Source organism: Notolepis coatsorum (genome assembly GCF_963971535.1).
Source record: "Notolepis coatsorum genome assembly, chromosome: 3".
Classification (NCBI taxonomy): Eukaryota; Metazoa; Chordata; class Actinopteri; order Aulopiformes; family Paralepididae; genus Notolepis; species Notolepis coatsorum.
Genome location: NC_140167.1, coordinates 213,780,645 through 213,805,082, shown reverse-complemented (window position 1 = coordinate 213,805,082; position 24,438 = coordinate 213,780,645). Strand labels below are relative to the sequence as shown.

Sequence of the window (24,438 nt, the reverse complement as noted above, 5' to 3'; positions counted from 1 at the left end):
ACACAACCTGTAGACTGAACTAAAGACACAACATGTAGACCACAACATGTAGACTGAACTAAAGACACAACATGTAATGTAGACTGAACTAAAGACACACCATGTAGACTGAACTAAAGACACAACATGTAGACTGAACTAAAGACACAACCTGTAGACTGAACTAAAGACACAACCTGTAGACTGAACTAAAGACACAACATGTAGACTGAACTAAAGACAGAACATGTAATGTAGACTGAACTAAAGACACACCATGTAGACTGAACTAAAGACACAACATGTAGACTGAACTAAAGACACAACATGTAGACTGAACTAAAGACACAACCTGTAGACTGATCTAAAGACACAACCTGTAGACTGAACTAAAGACACACCATGTAGACTGAACTAAAGACACAACATGTAGACTGAACTAAAGAGACAACCTGTAGACTGAACTAAATACACAACATGTAGACTGAACTAAAGAGACAACCTGTAGACTGAACTAAAGACACAACATGTAGACTGAACTAAAGACACAACCTGTAGACTGAACTAAATACACAACATGTAGACTGAACTAAAGACACAACATGTAGACTGAACTAAAGACACAACATCTAGACTGAACTAAATACACAGCCTGTAGACTGAACTAAAGACACAACATGTATACTGAACTAAAGACACATCCTGTAGACTGAACTAAAGACACAACATGTAGACTGAACTAAAGACACAACATGTAGACTGAACTAAAGACACAACATGTAGACTGAACTAAAGACACAACCTGTAGACTGAACTAAAGACACAACCTGTAGACTGAACTAAAGACACAACATGTAGACTGAACTAAAGACAACATGTAGACTGAACTAACGACACAACATGTAGACTGAACTAAACTAAAGACACAACCTGTAGACTGAACTAAAGACACAACCTGTAGACAACATGTAGACTGAACTAAAGACACAACATGTAGACTGAACTGAAGACACAACCTGTAGACTGAACTAAAGACACAACATGTAGACCGAACTAAAGACACAACCTGTAGACTGAACTAAAGACACAACATGTAGATTGGACTAAAGACGCAACATGTAGACTGGACTAAAGACACAACATGTAGACTGAACTAAAGACACAACATGTAGACTAAACTAAAGACACAACCTGTAGACTGAACTAAAGACACAACATGTAGACTGAACTAAAGACACACCATGTATACTGAACTAAAGACACAACCTGTAGACTGAACTAAAGACACAACATGTAGACTGAACTAAAGACACAACATGTAGACTGAACTAAAGACACAACCTGTAGACCGAACTAAAGACACAACATGTAGACTGAACTAAAGACACAACATGTAGACTGAACTAAAGACACAACATGTAGACTGAACTAAAGAGACAACCTGTAGACTGAACTAAAGACACAACATGTAGACTGAACTAAAGACACAACCTGTAGACTGAACTAAAGACACAACATGTAGACTGAACTAAAGACACAACATATAGACTGAACTAAACTAAAGACACAACCTGTAGACTGAACTAAAGACACAACATGTAGACTGAACTAAAGAAACAACATGTAGACTGAACTAAATACACAACCTGTAGACTGAACTAAAGACACAACATGTAGACCACAACATGTAGACTGAACTAAAGACACAACATGTAATGTAGACTGAACTAAAGACACACCATGTAGACTGAACTAAAGACACAACATGTAGACTGAACTAAAGACACAACCTGTAGACTGAACTAAAGACACAACATGTAGACTGAACTAAAGACACAACCTGTAGACTGAACTAAATACACAACATCTAGACTGAACTAAAGACACAGCCTGTAGACTGAACTAAAGACACAACATGTAGACTGAACTAAAGACACAACATGTAGACTGAACTAAAGACACAACATGTAGACTGAACTAAAGACACAACCTGTAGACTGATCTAAAGACACAACCTGTAGACTGAACTAAAGACACAACATGTAGACTGAACTAAAGACACAACATGTAGACTGAACTAAAGAGACAACCTGTAGACTGAACTAAAGACACAACATGTAGACTGAACTAAAGACACAACATATAGACTGAACTAAACTAAAGACACAACCTGTAGACTGAACTAAAGACACAACATGTAGACTGAACTAAAGAAACAACATGTAGACTGAACTAAATACACAACCTGTAGACTGAACTAAAGACACAACATGTAGACCACAACATGTAGACTGAACTAAAGACACAACATGTAATGTAGACTGAACTAAAGACACACCATGTAGACTGAACTAAAGACACAACATGTAGACTGAACTAAAGACACAACCTGTAGACTGAACTAAAGACACAACATGTAGACTGAACTAAAGACACAACCTGTAGACTGAACTAAATACACAACATCTAGACTGAACTAAAGACACAGCCTGTAGACTGAACTAAAGACACAACATGTAGACTGAACTAAAGACACAACATGTAGACTGAACTAAAGACACAACATGTAGACTGAACTAAAGACACAACCTGTAGACTGATCTAAAGACACAACCTGTAGACTGAACTAAAGACACAACATGTAGACTGAACTAAAGACACAACATGTAGACTGAACTAAAGAGACAACCTGTAGACTGAACTAAAGACACAACATGTAGACTGAACTAAAGAGACAACCTGTAGACTGAACTAAAGACACAACATGTAGACTGAACTAAAGACACAACCTGTAGACTGAACTAAATACACAACATGTAGACTGAACTAAAGACACAACATGTAGACTGAACTAAAGACACAACATCTAGACTGAACTAAAGACACAGCCTGTAGACTGAACTAAAGACACAACATGTAGACTGAACTAAAGACACAACCTGTAGACTGAACTAAAGACAAAACCTGTAGACTGAACTAAAGACACAACATGTAGACTGAACTAAAGACAGAACATGTAATGTAGACTGAACTAAAGACACACCATGTAGACTGAACTAAAGACACAACCTGAAGACTGAACTAAAGACACAACATGTAGACTGAACTAAAGACACAACCTGTAGACTGAACTAAAGACACAACATGTAGACTGAACTAAAGACACAACATGTAGACTGAACTAAAGAGACAACCTGTAGACTGAACTAAAGACACAACATGTAGACTGAACTAAAGACACAACCTGTAGACTGAACTAAAGACACAACATGTAGACTGAACTAAAGACACAACATGTAGACTGAACTAAAGACACAACCTGTAGACTGAACTAAAGACACAACATGTAGACTGAACTAAAGACACAACGTGTAGACTGAACTAAAGACACAACCTGTAGACTGAAATAAAGACACGACATGTAGACTGAACTAAAGACACAACCTGTAGACTGAACTAAAGACACAACATGTAGACTGAACTAAAGACACAACATGTAGACTGAACTAAAGACACAACCTGTAGACTGAACTAAAGACACAACATGTAGACTGAACTAAATACACAATGTGTAGACTGAACTAAAGACACCACCTGTAGACTGAACTAAAGACACAACATGTAGACTGAACTAAAGACACAATATGTAGACTGAACTAAAGACACAACATGTAGACTGAACTAAAGACACAACCTGTAGACTGAACTAAAGACACAACCTGTAGACTGAACTAAAGACACAACCTGTAGACAACATGTAGACTGAACTAAAGACACAACATGTAGACTGAACTGAAGACACAACCTGTAGACTGAACTAAATACACAACATGTAGACTGAACTAAAGACACAACATGTAGACTGAACTAAAGACACAACATGTAGATTGGACTAAAGACGCAACATGTAGACTGGACTAAAAACACAACATGTAGACTGAACTAAAGACACAACATGTAGACTGAACTAAAAACACAACATGTAGACTGAACTAAAGACACAACATGTAGACTGAACTAAAGACACAACATCTAGACTGAACTAAAGACACATCCTGTAGACTGAACTAAAGACACAACATGTAGACTGAACTAAAGACACAACATGTAGACGGAACTAAAGACACAACATGTAGACTGAACTAAAGACACAAACTGAACTAAAGACACAACATGTAGACTGAACTAAATACACAACATGTAGACTGAACTACACAACATGTAGACTGAATGTTGTGTAGTTCAGTCTACATGTTGTGTCTTTAGTTGAAGTACATGAGGGCCAGCGCTGTAAAGGAGAAAGACGGCAAGCTGACCTGCCAGCCAGAGGTGCTTTGTGGAGGTGAAGCAACCTGTAGAGCAACATGTCGAGCAACATGTAGAACAACCTGTAGAGCAACCTGTAGAGCAACCTGTAGAACAACCTGTAGAGCAACATGAAGAGAAACCTGTAGAACAACATGTAGAGCAACATGTAGAGCAACCTGTAGAGCAACATGTAGAGCAACATGTAGAGCAACATGTATAGCAACATGTAGAGCAACGTGTAGAGCAACCTGTAGAACAACCTGTAGCCACAGGCTGAACTAAAGACACAACCTGTAGACTGAACTAAAGACACAACCTGAACTAAAGACACAACCTGTAGACTGAACTAAAGACACAACATGTAGACTGAACTAAAGACACAACATGTAGACTGAACTAACGACACAACATGTAGACTGAACTACACAATATGTAGACTGAACTAAAGACACAACATGTAGACTGAACTACACAACATGTAGACTGAACTAAAGACACAACATGTAGACTGAACTAAAGACACAACCTGTAGACTGAACTAAAGACACAACATGTAGACTGAACTAAAGACACAACCTGTAGACTGAACTAAAGACACAACATGTAGACTGAACTAAAGACACAGCATGTAGACTGAACTAAAGACACAACATGTAGACTGAACTAAAGACACAACATGTAGACTGAACTACACAACATGTAGACTGAACTAAAGACACAACATGTAGACTGAACTAAAGACACAACCTGTAGACTGAACTACACAACATGTAGACTGAACTAAAGACACAACATGTAGACTGAACTAAAGAGACAACCTGTAGACTGAACTAAAGACACAGCATGTAGACTGAACTAAAGACACAACCTGTAGACTGAACTAAAGACACAACATGTAGACTGAACTAAAGACACAACATATAGACTGAACTAAACTAAAGACACAACCTGTAGACTGAACTAAAGAAACAACATGTAGACTGAACTAAAGACACAACCTGTAGACTGAACTAAAGACACAACATGTAGACCACAACATGTAGACTGAACTAAAGACACAACATGTAATGTAGACTGAACTAAAGACACACCATGTAGACTGAACTAAAGACACAACATGTAGACTGAACTAAAGACACAACCTGTAGACTGAACTAAAGACACAACCTGTAGACTGAACTAAAGACACAACATGTAGACTGAACTAAAGACAGAACATGTAATGTAGACTGAACTAAAGACACACCATGTAGACTGAACTAAAGACACAACATGTAGACTGAACTAAAGACACAACATGTAGACTGAACTAAAGACACAACCTGTAGACTGAACTAAAGACACAACATGTAGACTGAACTAAAGACACAACATATAGACTGAACTAAACTAAAGACACAACCTGTAGACTGAACTAAAGAAACAACATGTAGACTGAACTAAAGACACAACCTGTAGACTGAACTAAAGACACAACATGTAGACCACAACATGTAGACTGAACTAAAGACACAACATGTAATGTAGACTGAACTAAAGACACACCATGTAGACTGAACTAAAGACACAACATGTAGACTGAACTAAAGACACAACCTGTAGACTGAACTAAAGACACAACCTGTAGACTGAACTAAAGACACAACATGTAGACTGAACTAAAGACAGAACATGTAATGTAGACTGAACTAAAGACACACCATGTAGACTGAACTAAAGACACAACATGTAGACTGAACTAAAGACACAACATGTAGACTGAACTAAAGACACAACCTGTAGACTGATCTAAAGACACAACCTGTAGACTGAACTAAAGACACACCATGTAGACTGAACTAAAGACACAACATGTAGACTGAACTAAAGAGACAACCTGTAGACTGAACTAAAGACACAACATGTAGACTGAACTAAAGAGACAACCTGTAGACTGAACTAAAGACACAACATGTAGACTGAACTAAAGACACAACCTGTAGACTGAACTAAATACACAACATGTAGACTGAACTAAAGACACAACATGTAGACTGAACTAAAGACACAACATCTAGACTGAACTAAATACACAGCCTGTAGACTGAACTAAAGACACAACATGTATACTGAACTAAAGACACATCCTGTAGACTGAACTAAAGACACAACATGTAGACTGAACTAAAGACACAACATGTAGACTGAACTAAAGACACAACATGTAGACTGAACTAAAGACACAACCTGTAGACTGAACTAAAGACACAACCTGTAGACTGAACTAAAGACACAACATGTAGACTGAACTAAAGACAACATGTAGACTGAACTAACGACACAACATGTAGACTGAACTAAACTAAAGACACAACCTGTAGACTGAACTAAAGACACAACCTGTAGACAACATGTAGACTGAACTAAAGACACAACATGTAGACTGAACTGAAGACACAACCTGTAGACTGAACTAAAGACACAACATGTAGACCGAACTAAAGACACAACCTGTAGACTGAACTAAAGACACAACATGTAGATTGGACTAAAGACGCAACATGTAGACTGGACTAAAGACACAACATGTAGACTGAACTAAAGACACAACATGTAGACTAAACTAAAGACACAACCTGTAGACTGAACTAAAGACACAACATGTAGACTGAACTAAAGACACACCATGTATACTGAACTAAAGACACAACCTGTAGACTGAACTAAAGACACAACATGTAGACTGAACTAAAGACACAACATGTAGACTGAACTAAAGACACAACCTGTAGACCGAACTAAAGACACAACATGTAGACTGAACTAAAGACACAACATGTAGACTGAACTAAAGACACAACATGTAGACTGAACTAAAGAGACAACCTGTAGACTGAACTAAAGACACAACATGTAGACTGAACTAAAGACACAACCTGTAGACTGAACTAAAGACACAACATGTAGACTGAACTAAAGACACAACATATAGACTGAACTAAACTAAAGACACAACCTGTAGACTGAACTAAAGACACAACATGTAGACTGAACTAAAGAAACAACATGTAGACTGAACTAAATACACAACCTGTAGACTGAACTAAAGACACAACATGTAGACCACAACATGTAGACTGAACTAAAGACACAACATGTAATGTAGACTGAACTAAAGACACACCATGTAGACTGAACTAAAGACACAACATGTAGACTGAACTAAAGACACAACCTGTAGACTGAACTAAAGACACAACATGTAGACTGAACTAAAGACACAACCTGTAGACTGAACTAAATACACAACATCTAGACTGAACTAAAGACACAGCCTGTAGACTGAACTAAAGACACAACATGTAGACTGAACTAAAGACACAACATGTAGACTGAACTAAAGACACAACATGTAGACTGAACTAAAGACACAACCTGTAGACTGATCTAAAGACACAACCTGTAGACTGAACTAAAGACACAACATGTAGACTGAACTAAAGACACAACATGTAGACTGAACTAAAGAGACAACCTGTAGACTGAACTAAAGACACAACATGTAGACTGAACTAAAGAGACAACCTGTAGACTGAACTAAAGACACAACATGTAGACTGAACTAAAGACACAACCTGTAGACTGAACTAAATACACAACATGTAGACTGAACTAAAGACACAACATGTAGACTGAACTAAAGACACAACATCTAGACTGAACTAAAGACACAACATGTAGACTGAACTAAAGACACAACCTGTAGACTGAACTAAAGACACAACCTGTAGACTGAACTAAAGACACAACATGTAGACTGAACTAAAGACAGAACATGTAATGTAGACTGAACTAAAGACACACCATGTAGACTGAACTAAAGACACAACATGTAGACTGAACTAAAGACACAACATGTAGACTGAACTAAAGACACAACCTGTAGACTGAACTAAAGACACAACATGTAGACTGAACTAAAGACACAACATATAGACTGAACTAAACTAAAGACACAACCTGTAGACTGAACTAAAGAAACAACATGTAGACTGAACTAAAGACACAACCTGTAGACTGAACTAAAGACACAACATGTAGACCACAACATGTAGACTGAACTAAAGACACAACATGTAATGTAGACTGAACTAAAGACACACCATGTAGACTGAACTAAAGACACAACATGTAGACTGAACTAAAGACACAACCTGTAGACTGAACTAAAGACACAACCTGTAGACTGAACTAAAGACACAACATGTAGACTGAACTAAAGACAGAACATGTAATGTAGACTGAACTAAAGACACACCATGTAGACTGAACTAAAGACACAACATGTAGACTGAACTAAAGACACAACATGTAGACTGAACTAAAGACACAACCTGTAGACTGATCTAAAGACACAACCTGTAGACTGAACTAAAGACACACCATGTAGACTGAACTAAAGACACAACATGTAGACTGAACTAAAGAGACAACCTGTAGACTGAACTAAAGACACAACATGTAGACTGAACTAAAGAGACAACCTGTAGACTGAACTAAAGACACAACATGTAGACTGAACTAAAGACACAACCTGTAGACTGAACTAAATACACAACATGTAGACTGAACTAAAGACACAACATGTAGACTGAACTAAAGACACAACATCTAGACTGAACTAAATACACAGCCTGTAGACTGAACTAAAGACACAACATGTATACTGAACTAAAGACACATCCTGTAGACTGAACTAAAGACACAACATGTAGACTGAACTAAAGACACAACATGTAGACTGAACTAAAGACACAACATGTAGACTGAACTAAAGACACAACCTGTAGACTGAACTAAAGACACAACCTGTAGACTGAACTAAAGACACAACATGTAGACTGAACTAAAGACAACATGTAGACTGAACTAACGACACAACATGTAGACTGAACTAAACTAAAGACACAACCTGTAGACTGAACTAAAGACACAACCTGTAGACAACATGTAGACTGAACTAAAGACACAACATGTAGACTGAACTGAAGACACAACCTGTAGACTGAACTAAAGACACAACATGTAGACCGAACTAAAGACACAACCTGTAGACTGAACTAAAGACACAACATGTAGATTGGACTAAAGACGCAACATGTAGACTGGACTAAAGACACAACATGTAGACTGAACTAAAGACACAACATGTAGACTAAACTAAAGACACAACCTGTAGACTGAACTAAAGACACAACATGTAGACTGAACTAAAGACACACCATGTATACTGAACTAAAGACACAACCTGTAGACTGAACTAAAGACACAACATGTAGACTGAACTAAAGACACAACATGTAGACTGAACTAAAGACACAACCTGTAGACCGAACTAAAGACACAACATGTAGACTGAACTAAAGACACAACATGTAGACTGAACTAAAGACACAACATGTAGACTGAACTAAAGAGACAACCTGTAGACTGAACTAAAGACACAACATGTAGACTGAACTAAAGACACAACCTGTAGACTGAACTAAAGACACAACATGTAGACTGAACTAAAGACACAACATATAGACTGAACTAAACTAAAGACACAACCTGTAGACTGAACTAAAGACACAACATGTAGACTGAACTAAAGAAACAACATGTAGACTGAACTAAATACACAACCTGTAGACTGAACTAAAGACACAACATGTAGACCACAACATGTAGACTGAACTAAAGACACAACATGTAATGTAGACTGAACTAAAGACACACCATGTAGACTGAACTAAAGACACAACATGTAGACTGAACTAAAGACACAACCTGTAGACTGAACTAAAGACACAACATGTAGACTGAACTAAAGACACAACCTGTAGACTGAACTAAATACACAACATCTAGACTGAACTAAAGACACAGCCTGTAGACTGAACTAAAGACACAACATGTAGACTGAACTAAAGACACAACATGTAGACTGAACTAAAGACACAACATGTAGACTGAACTAAAGACACAACCTGTAGACTGATCTAAAGACACAACCTGTAGACTGAACTAAAGACACAACATGTAGACTGAACTAAAGACACAACATGTAGACTGAACTAAAGAGACAACCTGTAGACTGAACTAAAGACACAACATGTAGACTGAACTAAAGAGACAACCTGTAGACTGAACTAAAGACACAACATGTAGACTGAACTAAAGACACAACCTGTAGACTGAACTAAATACACAACATGTAGACTGAACTAAAGACACAACATGTAGACTGAACTAAAGACACAACATCTAGACTGAACTAAAGACACAGCCTGTAGACTGAACTAAAGACACAACATGTATACTGAACTAAAGACACATCCTGTAGACTGAACTAAAGACACAACATGTAGACTGAACTAAAGACACAACATGTAGACTGAACTAAAGACACAACCTGTAGACTGAACTAAAGACACAACCTGTAGACTGAACTAAAGACACAACATGTAGACTGAACTAAAGACAACATGTAGACTGAACTAACGACACAACATGTAGACTGAACTAAACTAAAGACACAACCTGTAGACTGAACTAAAGACACAACCTGTAGACAACATGTAGACTGAACTAACGACACAACATGTAGACTGAACTAAACTAAAGACACAACCTGTAGACTGAACTAAAGACACAACATGTAGACTGAACTAAAGACACAACATGTAGACTGAACTAAAGACACAACCTGTAGACCGAACTAAAGACACAACATGTAGACTGAACTAAAGACACAACATGTAGACTGAACTAAAGACACAACATGTAGACTGAACTAAAGAGACAACCTGTAGACTGAACTAAAGACACAACATGTAGACTGAACTAAAGACACAACCTGTAGACTGAACTAAAGACACAACATGTAGACTGAACTAAAGACACAACATATAGACTGAACTAAACTAAAGACACAACCTGTAGACTGAACTAAAGACACAACATGTAGACTGAACTAAAGAAACAACATGTAGACTGAACTAAATACACAACCTGTAGACTGAACTAAAGACACAACATGTAGACCACAACATGTAGACTGAACTAAAGACACAACATGTAATGTAGACTGAACTAAAGACACACCATGTAGACTGAACTAAAGACACAACATGTAGACTGAACTAAAGACACAACCTGTAGACTGAACTAAAGACACAACATGTAGACTGAACTAAAGACACAACCTGTAGACTGAACTAAATACACAACATCTAGACTGAACTAAAGACACAGCCTGTAGACTGAACTAAAGACACAACATGTAGACTGAACTAAAGACACAACATGTAGACTGAACTAAAGACACAACATGTAGACTGAACTAAAGACACAACCTGTAGACTGATCTAAAGACACAACCTGTAGACTGAACTAAAGACACAACATGTAGACTGAACTAAAGACACAACATGTAGACTGAACTAAAGAGACAACCTGTAGACTGAACTAAAGACACAACATGTAGACTGAACTAAAGAGACAACCTGTAGACTGAACTAAAGACACAACATGTAGACTGAACTAAAGACACAACCTGTAGACTGAACTAAATACACAACATGTAGACTGAACTAAAGACACAACATCTAGACTGAACTAAAGACACAACATGTAGACTGAACTAAAGACACAACCTGTAGACTGAACTAAAGACACAACCTGTAGACTGAACTAAAGACACAACATGTAGACTGAACTAAAGACAGAACATGTAATGTAGACTGAACTAAAGACACACCATGTAGACTGAACTAAAGACACAACATGTAGACTGAACTAAAGACACAACATGTAGACTGAACTAAAGACACAACCTGTAGACTGAACTAAAGACACAACATGTAGACTGAACTAAAGACACAACATATAGACTGAACTAAACTAAAGACACAACCTGTAGACTGAACTAAAGAAACAACATGTAGACTGAACTAAAGACACAACCTGTAGACTGAACTAAAGACACAACATGTAGACCACAACATGTAGACTGAACTAAAGACACAACATGTAATGTAGACTGAACTAAAGACACACCATGTAGACTGAACTAAAGACACAACATGTAGACTGAACTAAAGACACAACCTGTAGACTGAACTAAAGACACAACCTGTAGACTGAACTAAAGACACAACATGTAGACTGAACTAAAGACAGAACATGTAATGTAGACTGAACTAAAGACACACCATGTAGACTGAACTAAAGACACAACATGTAGACTGAACTAAAGACACAACATGTAGACTGAACTAAAGACACAACCTGTAGACTGATCTAAAGACACAACCTGTAGACTGAACTAAAGACACACCATGTAGACTGAACTAAAGACACAACATGTAGACTGAACTAAAGAGACAACCTGTAGACTGAACTAAAGACACAACATGTAGACTGAACTAAAGAGACAACCTGTAGACTGAACTAAAGACACAACATGTAGACTGAACTAAAGACACAACCTGTAGACTGAACTAAATACACAACATGTAGACTGAACTAAAGACACAACATGTAGACTGAACTAAAGACACAACATCTAGACTGAACTAAATACACAGCCTGTAGACTGAACTAAAGACACAACATGTATACTGAACTAAAGACACATCCTGTAGACTGAACTAAAGACACAACATGTAGACTGAACTAAAGACACAACATGTAGACTGAACTAAAGACACAACATGTAGACTGAACTAAAGACACAACCTGTAGACTGAACTAAAGACACAACCTGTAGACTGAACTAAAGACACAACATGTAGACTGAACTAAAGACAACATGTAGACTGAACTAACGACACAACATGTAGACTGAACTAAACTAAAGACACAACCTGTAGACTGAACTAAAGACACAACCTGTAGACAACATGTAGACTGAACTAAAGACACAACATGTAGACTGAACTGAAGACACAACCTGTAGACTGAACTAAAGACACAACATGTAGACCGAACTAAAGACACAACCTGTAGACTGAACTAAAGACACAACATGTAGATTGGACTAAAGACGCAACATGTAGACTGGACTAAAGACACAACATGTAGACTGAACTAAAGACACAACATGTAGACTAAACTAAAGACACAACCTGTAGACTGAACTAAAGACACAACATGTAGACTGAACTAAAGACACACCATGTATACTGAACTAAAGACACAACCTGTAGACTGAACTAAAGACACAACATGTAGACTGAACTAAAGACACAACATGTAGACTGAACTAAAGACACAACCTGTAGACCGAACTAAAGACACAACATGTAGACTGAACTAAAGACACAACATGTAGACTGAACTAAAGACACAACATGTAGACTGAACTAAAGAGACAACCTGTAGACTGAACTAAAGACACAACATGTAGACTGAACTAAAGACACAACCTGTAGACTGAACTAAAGACACAACATGTAGACTGAACTAAAGACACAACATATAGACTGAACTAAACTAAAGACACAACCTGTAGACTGAACTAAAGACACAACATGTAGACTGAACTAAAGAAACAACATGTAGACTGAACTAAATACACAACCTGTAGACTGAACTAAAGACACAACATGTAGACCACAACATGTAGACTGAACTAAAGACACAACATGTAATGTAGACTGAACTAAAGACACACCATGTAGACTGAACTAAAGACACAACATGTAGACTGAACTAAAGACACAACCTGTAGACTGAACTAAAGACACAACATGTAGACTGAACTAAAGACACAACCTGTAGACTGAACTAAATACACAACATCTAGACTGAACTAAAGACACAGCCTGTAGACTGAACTAAAGACACAACATGTAGACTGAACTAAAGACACAACATGTAGACTGAACTAAAGACACAACATGTAGACTGAACTAAAGACACAACCTGTAGACTGATCTAAAGACACAACCTGTAGACTGAACTAAAGACACAACATGTAGACTGAACTAAAGACACAACATGTAGACTGAACTAAAGAGACAACCTGTAGACTGAACTAAAGACACAACATGTAGACTGAACTAAAGAGACAACCTGTAGACTGAACTAAAGACACAACATGTAGACTGAACTAAAGACACAACCTGTAGACTGAACTAAATACACAACATGTAGACTGAACTAAAGACACAACATGTAGACTGAACTAAAGACACAACATCTAGACTGAACTAAAGACACAGCCTGTAGACTGAACTAAAGACACAACATGTATACTGAACTAAAGACACATCCTGTAGACTGAACTAAAGACACAACATGTAGACTGAACTAAAGACACAACATGTAGACTGAACTAAAGACACAACCTGTAGACTGAACTAAAGACACAACCTGTAGACTGAACTAAAGACACAACATGTAGACTGAACTAAAGACAACATGTAGACTGAACTAACGACACAACATGTAGACTGAACTAAACTAAAGACACAACCTGTAGACTGAACTAAAGACACAACCTGTAGACAACATGTAGACTGAACTAAAGACACAACATGTAGACTGAACTGAAGACACAACCTGTAGACTGAACTAAAGACACAACATGTAGACCGAACTAAAGACACAACCTGTAGACTGAACTAAAGACTCAACATGTAGATTGGACTAAAGACGCAACATGTAGACTGGACTAAAGACACAACATGTAGACTGAACTAAAGACACAACATGTAGACTAAACTAAAGACACAACCTGTAGACTGAACTAAAGACACAACATGTAGACTGAACTAAAGACACACCATGTATACTGAACTAAAGACACAACCTGTAGACTGAACTAAAGACACAACATGTAGACTGAACTAAAGACACAACATGTAGACTGAACTAAAGACACAACCTGTAGACCGAACTAAAGACACAACATGTAGACTGAACTAAAGACACAACATGTAGACTGAACTAAAGACACAACATGTAGACTGAACTAAAGAGACAACCTGTAGACTGAACTAAAGACACAACATGTAGACTGAACTAAAGACACAACCTGTAGACTGAACTAAAGACACAACATGTAGACTGAACTAAAGACACAACATATAGACTGAACTAAACTAAAGACACAACCTGTAGACTGAACTAAAGAAACAACATGTAGACTGAACTAAAGACACAACCTGTAGACTGAACTAAAGACACAACATGTAGACCACAACATGTAGACTGAACTAAAGACACAACATGTAATGTAGACTGAACTAAAGACACACCATGTAGACTGAACTAAAGACACAACATGTAGACTGAACTAAAGACACAACCTGTAGACTGAACTAAAGACACAACCTGTAGACTGAACTAAAGACACAACATGTAGACTGAACTAAAGACAGAACATGTAATGTAGACTGAACTAAAGACACACCATGTAGACTGAACTAAAGACACAACCTGAAGACTGAACTAAAGACACAACATGTAGACTGAACTAAAGACACAACCTGTAGACTGAACTAAAGACACAACATGTAGACTGAACTAAAGACACAACATGTAGACTGAACTAAAGACACAACATGTAGACTGAACTAAAGAGACAACCTGTAGACTGAACTAAAGACACAACATGTAGACTGAACTAAAGACACAACCTGTAGACTGAACTAAAGACACAACATGTAGACTGAACTAAAGACACAACATGTAGACTGAACTAAAGACACAACCTGTAGACTGAACTAAATACACAACATCTAGACTGAACTAAAGACACAGCCTGTAGACTGAACTAAAGACACAACATGTAGACTGAACTAAAGACACAACATGTAGACTGAACTAAAGACACAACATGTAGACTGAACTAAAGACACAACCTGTAGACTGATCTAAAGACACAACCTGTAGACTGAACTAAAGACACAACATGTAGACTGAACTAAAGACACAACATGTAGACTGAACTAAAGAGACAACCTGTAGACTGAACTAAAGACACAACATGTAGACTGAACTAAAGAGACAACCTGTAGACTGAACTAAAGACACACCATGTAGACTGAACTAAAGACACAACCTGTAGACTGAACTAAATACACAACATGTAGACTGAACTAAATACACAACATGTAGACTGAACTAAAGACACAACATCTAGACTGAACTAAAGACACAGCCTGTAGACTGAACTAAAGACACAACATGTATACTGAACTAAAGACACATCCTGTAGACTGAACTAAAGACACAACATGTAGACTGAACTAAAGACACAACATGTAGACTGAACTAAAGACACAACATGTATACTGAACTAAAGACACAACATGTAGACAGAACTAAAGACACAACCTGTAGACTGAACTAAAGACACAACATGTAGACGGAACAAAAGACACAACCTGTAGACTGAACTAAAGACACAACATGTAGACTGAACTAAAGACACAACATGTAGACTGAACTAAACTAAAGACACAACCTGTAGACTGAACTAAAGACACAACATGTAGACTGAACTAAAGACACAACCTGTAGACTGAACTAAAGACACACCATGTAGACCACAACATGTAGACTGAACTAAAGACACAACATGTAATGTAGACTGAACTAAAGACACACCATGTAGACTGAACTAAAGACACAACCTGTAGACTGAACTAAAGACACAACCTGTAGACTGAACTAAAGAGACAACCTGTAGACTGAACTAAAGACACAACATGTAGACTGAACTAAAGACACAACATGTAGACTGAACTAAAAACACAATCTGTAGACTGAACTAAAGACACAACATGTAGACTGAACTAAAGACACAACATGTAGACTGAACTAAAGACACAACATGTAGACTGAACTAAATACACCACATGTAGACTAAACTAAAGACACAACCTGTAGACTGAACTAAAGACACAACATGTAGACTGAACTAAAGACACAACATGTAGACTGAACTAAAGACACAGCCTGTAGACTGAACTAAAGACACAACATGTAGACTGAACTGAACTAAAGACACAACATGTAGACTGAACCTCAGCCAGAAACCTCAGCCAGATCCACAACCCTTTCCATCCCTGATACATATTGGTAAATAACTTCTATTATACAGTGAAAATAGTAATGATTTTACCTTTTCAAATACAAATGTACAAATGCCTAATGTCTTTCACTCCTATCTATCAGACAGAGAGCAGTTCACTACCAAGGACAGTCATACCTCACTTCTTTCCCTGTTACATCTGGTGTCCCCCAAGGCTCAGTCCTTGGTCCCATACTCTTCTCCCTCTATATGTTACACCTCTGCCACATCTTCAGAACACATGGTCTTCAATACCACTGCTACGCCGATGACACACAGTTATACATTCACTCCCCTCCCGACACCACTGCTGCTACTATTGCCCTCTCCTCCTGCCTCTCTGAAATAAAAATCTGAATGAACCACAACCTTCTCCAACTCAATAGCACTAAAACTGAAATACTTGTAATGGGCACACCTCACCTTCTCCGTAAAAACCCTGACTGCTCCATATCCATCAACAACCACTCTATCCTCCCCTCCCCCACAGTGAAAAACTAGGGTGTTCTTTTTGACCCCAAACTAACATTCGAAACACACATCAACAACATCACCAAGACATGCTACTTTCACCTCAGGAACATTTCACGCATTAGACCACTACTGTCCCGCTCCGACACTGAAAAGCTGGTTCATGCCCTAATTTGTTCCTGTCTAGATTACTGTAATGCATTACTCATTGGCTCAACATCTAAATCCCTCCATAAACTTCAACTAGATCATAACACCTCAGCCCGCATCATCACCCGCAGCCACATCTCCCACATCACACCTGTCCTCTCCTCACTTCACTGGCTCCCTGTCAAGTATAGGATTGACTTTAAGATCTGTCTCCTCACTTACAAAGCCCTCCTCCCTAGCACCTGCCTACATCTACAACCTTCTTCAACACTACACTCCCTCCCGCTCACTCCGTTCATCCAACTTAGCCCTTCTGAGCACACCACACTACCGCCTCAAATCCACAGAAAACAAATCATTCTCCTCCGCTGCTCCCCGACTCTGGAATCAACTCCCATCACACATCAAAGAAGCCCCATCTGTAGAAACACTTAAGAGCCACCTCAAAACCCACCTGTTCAAACTTGCATACCCTCACTCCTGACCCTCCAACCCCTGCATCACTTACATTTTCACATCAGTACAGACCTATACTTTAGTATTATTATTTATTTAAAAATGTTCTCTGTCTTGTCTCTAAGTTCTCTCCCTCTCTCTGTATTATCCCCACTATGTCGTCATTGTGAAAGTCCATGTACTGTGTTTGTCCCTGTACTGTGTTTTTCTGTATGCTATAATGCCATGTATATAAAGCGCCTTGAGATTCCTAATGTAAGGCGCTATATAAAATAAATGTATTATTATTATTGTTGATTTTATGAATCAAATTGAAATATCATATGTTTTGCCCAATAGGTGTTGAATTGCCGAGAATCAATTATGACATCAATGGGAAGAAGCACCAATTTGTCTACATGACTTGTGTGAAGATGTCTGCAATGGCAACTAAGGTGAATATTTTTTCTAATAATCACTTCAAGCATAAAACAAAGCTTTAGGTCTTAATTGACCTAGCTCAAATTCAACCGTCTTTTCTTGACCATCCAATCACAACTGTTGGAAGAAAGCGACAGCAGTTTACAGTTGCAAGAATGAGTAATGTGTACTTTTCCTTCTTGAGAATCTATACAGTAGGCCCACAACCTTTAGATAACCTAATCTAACATATCCTAACCTAGGTGCTGTTTCCATACTTCTAACTCTGCAGACAAGTCTAGAGGAAAGGTAACAAGGTTGGGACAAAGTACTCACATGATCTTCACTATCTTCACCAATTAAGATAACATAGCGTTATGACATGTTATCTCTGAACGTGGCTTTATGACACAGCTTTGAACCAGTGTCTTTATGTTATCTCTGAGCAAGCTGAAATAAAAAGCAGAATCTAGTGGGAAGCATTAGGTTTAGGTCATGGTATAATCCACACTTCATACAAGCATTAGGTTTAGGTCATGGTATAATCCACACTTCATACAAGCATTAGGTTTAGGTCATGGTGTAATCCACATTAGGTTTAGGTCATGGTATAATCCACATTTCATACATTAGGTTTAGGTCATGGTATAATCCACGCTTCATACATTAGGTTTAGGTCATGGTATAATCCACACTTCATACATTAGGTTTAGGTCATGGTATAATCCAGTGGGAAGCTTTAGGTTTAGGTCATGGTATAATCCACGCTTCATACATTAGGTTTAGGTCATGGTATAATCCAGTGGGAAGCTTTAGGTTTAGGTCATGGTATAATCCACGCTTCATACATTAGGTTTAGGTCATGGTATAATCCAGTGGGAAGCTTTAGGTTTAGGTCATGGTATAATCCACGCTTCATACATTAGGTTTAGGTCATGGTATAATCCAGTGGGAAGCTTTAGGTTTAGGTCATGGTATAATCCACGCTTCATACATTAGGTTTAGGTCATGGTATAATCCACACTTCACACATTAGGTTTAGGTCATGGTATAATCCACACTTCATACATTAGGTTTAGGTCATGGTATAATCCACACTTCATACATTAGGTTTAGGTCATGGTATAATCCACACTTCACACATTCGGTTTAGGTCATGGTATAATCCACACTTCACACATTAGGTTTAGGTCATGGTATAATCCACGCTTCATACATTAGGTTTAGGTCATGGTATAATCCACACTTCACACATTAGGTTTAGGTCATGGTATAATCCACTCATCACATATTATGTTTAGGTCATGGTATAATCCACACTTCATACATTAGGTTTAGATCATGGTATAATCCAAATCAAGTGAAGTCAAATCAAGTAATTTATTTATAGAGCACATTTAAAAGCTCGAGAGCCAACCAATGTGCTGTACAGTACAGTCAAAGCATAAAATCAATGTCCTATAAAATACACAAATACAAAAAGGCACAACAGGACAGGACAGTACATTCAAAAAATAGGACAAGCGGATAGGGGAGCACAAAGTACAGTATAGCACACCAGGGACAGAGGAGCACAAGAAGAGATACAAGAGGGAGGGGGCAGGATAAAATTGCATGGGAGTGTGTGGGTTAGGGTGTGGAACAATCAGGATTAATCGAAGGCTAGGGAATAAAAGTGGGTTTTTAAACGCATTAGGTTTAGGTCATGGTATAATCCACATTAGGTTTAGGTCATGGTATAATCCACATTTCATACAAGCATTAGGTTTAGGTCATGGTATAATCCACATTAGGTTTAGGTCATGGTATAATCCACATTAGGTTTAGGTCATGGTATAATCCACATTTCATACATTAGGTTTATGTCATGGTATAATCCAGTGGGAAGCTTTAGGTTTAGGTCATGGTATAATCCACACTTCATACAAGCAGATGGGTACAGTAGTCCCACCACCAACAATATAGAATCAATCAGAATGTTTATTTAGGATCCCCATTGGTCGTTGCCTTAGAAAGAACCATTTTCCTGTGGTCCACACAAAAGACATAATACAATATAACCATCACATGATGTACATTCACACAGATACAATTATCAATAGAAACTATTGAAATACATTTCTGTTTATAAATGATAAAAAGAATATAGGAAGTCCTCTCACCAAAATACAATTTAAAAATGTTAACCAAAATAAATAGCAATTGAATAATTGCTGTTCTTCATTTCTTTTGAAAAGTGATTTTACTTGTAATCTGGGGGGTTCAGAATTGGAGAGTGGTCGTCACTCACCAGGAACTGCGCCTCCATTTAAATCATAACATGTTTGTGGGGTTATCTTCTTTTATTTTTTTTAAGATTTTATTTATAGCATTTTCAGCTTTTTTGGTCAATGCAGGACCTTTTGGCCACGCAGGACCAACAGAGGAGAGCGGGTGAACCGGGAGGAGAAGAGGGGAAGACATGCGGCACATGGCCACCGGGTCGGGGAATCAAACCCGGGGCGTCCGCTTCGCGACTCAGCGCGCTGTGTGGTGTGCTACTGGAGCGCCCCTGGGGGGTTATCTTCTAGCATCGCTACTGGAGCGCCCCTGTGGGGTTATCTTTTAGCATCCCTAGAAGATCTGAACCAGAATTTAAAAACACATTTGGGTGTAAGAGCACACACAAAAAGTTGGCTTCATAAAATCAGAGCCCCATTCATTGTCTATGGAGCAGCCTCAGATTCTACATCCCAGTCACCAAGTGGGTTTTCTCAGATGTCTAGCGTCAGGAGAGAGCGGTGCATGTTCACAAACACTGACTGCACTGTCCGAGTGCACAGGAAGAACTGTATGTGAACTCTTAACATGTTTGGTCGTGAGTTTATTGTAATACCATTGAATTGGACATTGAATCCTTGTGTTGTGTTAATTACAGCTCAATGAAATGATAAGGTAGAAGTCCCTATAAGACAAGACATTGCTATTTTCATTGCTGTAATTAACACAAAACAACGATTCAATGTCTCCAACTAATTTACTCATTTACTCACAATAACTTGTCGAACTAAATTAATGTGTGCAAAGCTGTTTAGTTTTTGGATGTATGTGAGGTTATGTGCAAAATAAATCAGCGTTGTTTTTTAGTTACAGCAAGTGCCCATTTAATTCAACTGACAACTGTGTGCAATTATAATTTAATCATAACATCGTCTTTGTTTGTTATCCCATTAGATTATGAAATATGACACAGAGACCAAGCAGATGGCTGAGTGGAGCGAGGACGGCTGCTGGCCATCCGAGGCCATTTTTGTCCCCCGGCCCAACGGAGAGGCGGAGGACGATGGTGAGACGGCTGTGGATGATGTATATCATGAAGAGTTCCAATCGATGCTGTCGGACAGGGTCGTCCTGGACTAAAGACCTTTTTAGTCTGCTGATAATAATAACTTGGATTTATATAGTCTTTTAAGAAACCAAGGACGCTTCACAGGCAACAAAAACACATAAGGAATAAACAGAATAAATAATAACAGTAAATGACAGGGACACGACTAGAGGCCGTAGGCCTTCGTGAACTGGTGGGTTTTCATAGCCGTCTTGAAGGAGTCCAGAGCGGATCAGAGTCAGAGTTCAGAGATCAGAGTTCCAGAGACTCTGTGTGGGATGGAGAGTATATCCATGTCTGTGGATGGCAGCGTCCGGAAGTTTTCAAGTTCAAGTTCAAGTTTCTTTAATAGTTGTCATACAGAAGTACAGAATACTTTTATACAAAATGCTTCTTAGTGTTACGCTCCAGAGACTGTGCTAGACAAGATAAGTATCAAATAACATAGTATAGCATGTAAATTAGAAGTAGAAAATGGGGTCACAATGTTCAGTATAGACATATGTACAATGTTCGATGCAGAATAGACGTAACTGAGTTACCATATAATATACAATATACTATGCTGTGTACTAATATACAATACTATATAGTGCAAAGCAGAAATGGGATGAGGTACAATTTAGGTACAATTTACAGTAAGGTGTACGAGTTGTAGTGCAAATCCTTTATCAATAAATATAAAGTGTGGGGAGTGGGTGCTACAGTGTGTTTGTTTAAAGTGAGTGTGTGCGTGTGGATGTGTGTGCTATGTGCTCAACGCCCAATCGCGTTACTCCTAACGCTCGCTCTTAACTTCCAGAACTTCTCTCATTTCCACAAGTCCATCACATCAGCTACCTACCTGAATCAATATACTACTAACTATCAACTAACTCGCTACCGGCGTGCATTAATATACTAATATGCACTAACTACTACCGCCATGCATCGCTATACTGCTATCGCAAGGAAATGGGCTGTGGAACGGAAGGACTTGGGCTGCGTAACTGAAAGCTAGGCACAACGCGATTGGGCGCTGAGAGAAGCGTCAGTCGCCAATCAGGCCGCGCAAACCGAACGCGGAAGGACAACTGCCTTGGGGAAAGTATTCACGCATCCGGGAGGGAGTGGAGGGGTTGAGGAGGTCAGGTGGGTATTGACTAATAGTCCTACAGGACTTTGTTGACTCAACGATTGGTTGATTTAATCTGCAAATATGATATGTTGTGTTTCACCACACGCAGTCATGGAGAAGCACCTAACTAGAACTTTATCTAATAATAATAATAACTAATAATTATCTTTATTATGATAATTTCTTCAGGAAATATAACTCGTTCACAATGGAAGAGGGCTTAAAGGAACACACCAACATTAAGGTTAATGAGCTCACTGTCCTCTCTAGAGTCAGACAAGAAGATAGATACCAACATTATGCTTAAAGTTTCCTCTCTGGCTGCAATCTTAGGACAAATTAATGGAAGCGGATACGGACCATTAGCCAAGCTTAAAACTCCAGGACAGGTGTTTTTGGCCAACAGCTACGCTAGCTGATCAGCATCCACTTCCATGCATTTGTTCTAAGCTAGGCTATGTTGCAGCCGGATAGCTTTCTGCGGAGACACAGAGAGGACATTGGTGTCCATCTTCTTTTCTAACTCTGGAGAAGACGTACTCGTCCTTTCACATAATGTTGACGTGTTCCTTTAAAAGAAAAACAACCAGTTGACTAATGAATCCTTGGTCGATGAAGACCAAACACAGGGAGTGACGACAGAATGTTTAATTGTTTTCATCTCGTCTTGTTCACAGGCGTGGTTTTAACATCAGTCATCGACTCCAAGCCGGGCCGGTCTGGCTTCCTCCTGGTGCTCGACGGGAAGACGTTCACAGAGGTGGCCAGAGCTCACGTGAACGCAGAGCTCCACATGGACATGCACGGATATTTCATCCCGCAGGGAAACTAGTCCAACTGGAAATAGACAAGACCTTCACAGAACTTTATTGTTCTGAAGAAAATATGAACTTGTAAGAAACAGAGATACCTTCCGTGCCATGGTCTTCTTCACAATTTATTGGCAGACCATGTACCAGAACATTCCCAATAAAGATGTGACCTTGTATTCTCCAGTACAATACAAAATGTATTATCTGAATGTTCATCACCTTGTTGTATGTATGTCCATTTTCAGGTTTATTTGAGGGATTTTCAAGGGAT

The 24,438-nt window shown here is 38.5% G+C and overlaps 1 protein-coding gene across 1 annotated transcript in view; it reads left to right on the top strand.

Moving 5' to 3' along the window:
* bco1 (beta-carotene oxygenase 1) overlaps positions 1-24,187 on the top strand; it is a gene marked incomplete at both ends in the record, with an annotated part of 375,342 nt that extends 351,155 nt beyond the window's left edge. The window contains 3 exon segments of the mRNA XM_084309454.1: positions 18,812-18,906; positions 22,085-22,196; positions 24,033-24,187. Coding sequence (XP_084165580.1) covers positions 18,812-18,906; positions 22,085-22,196; positions 24,033-24,187 — 362 coding nt within the window.
* Between the last annotated feature and the right edge of the window lie 251 nt (positions 24,188-24,438).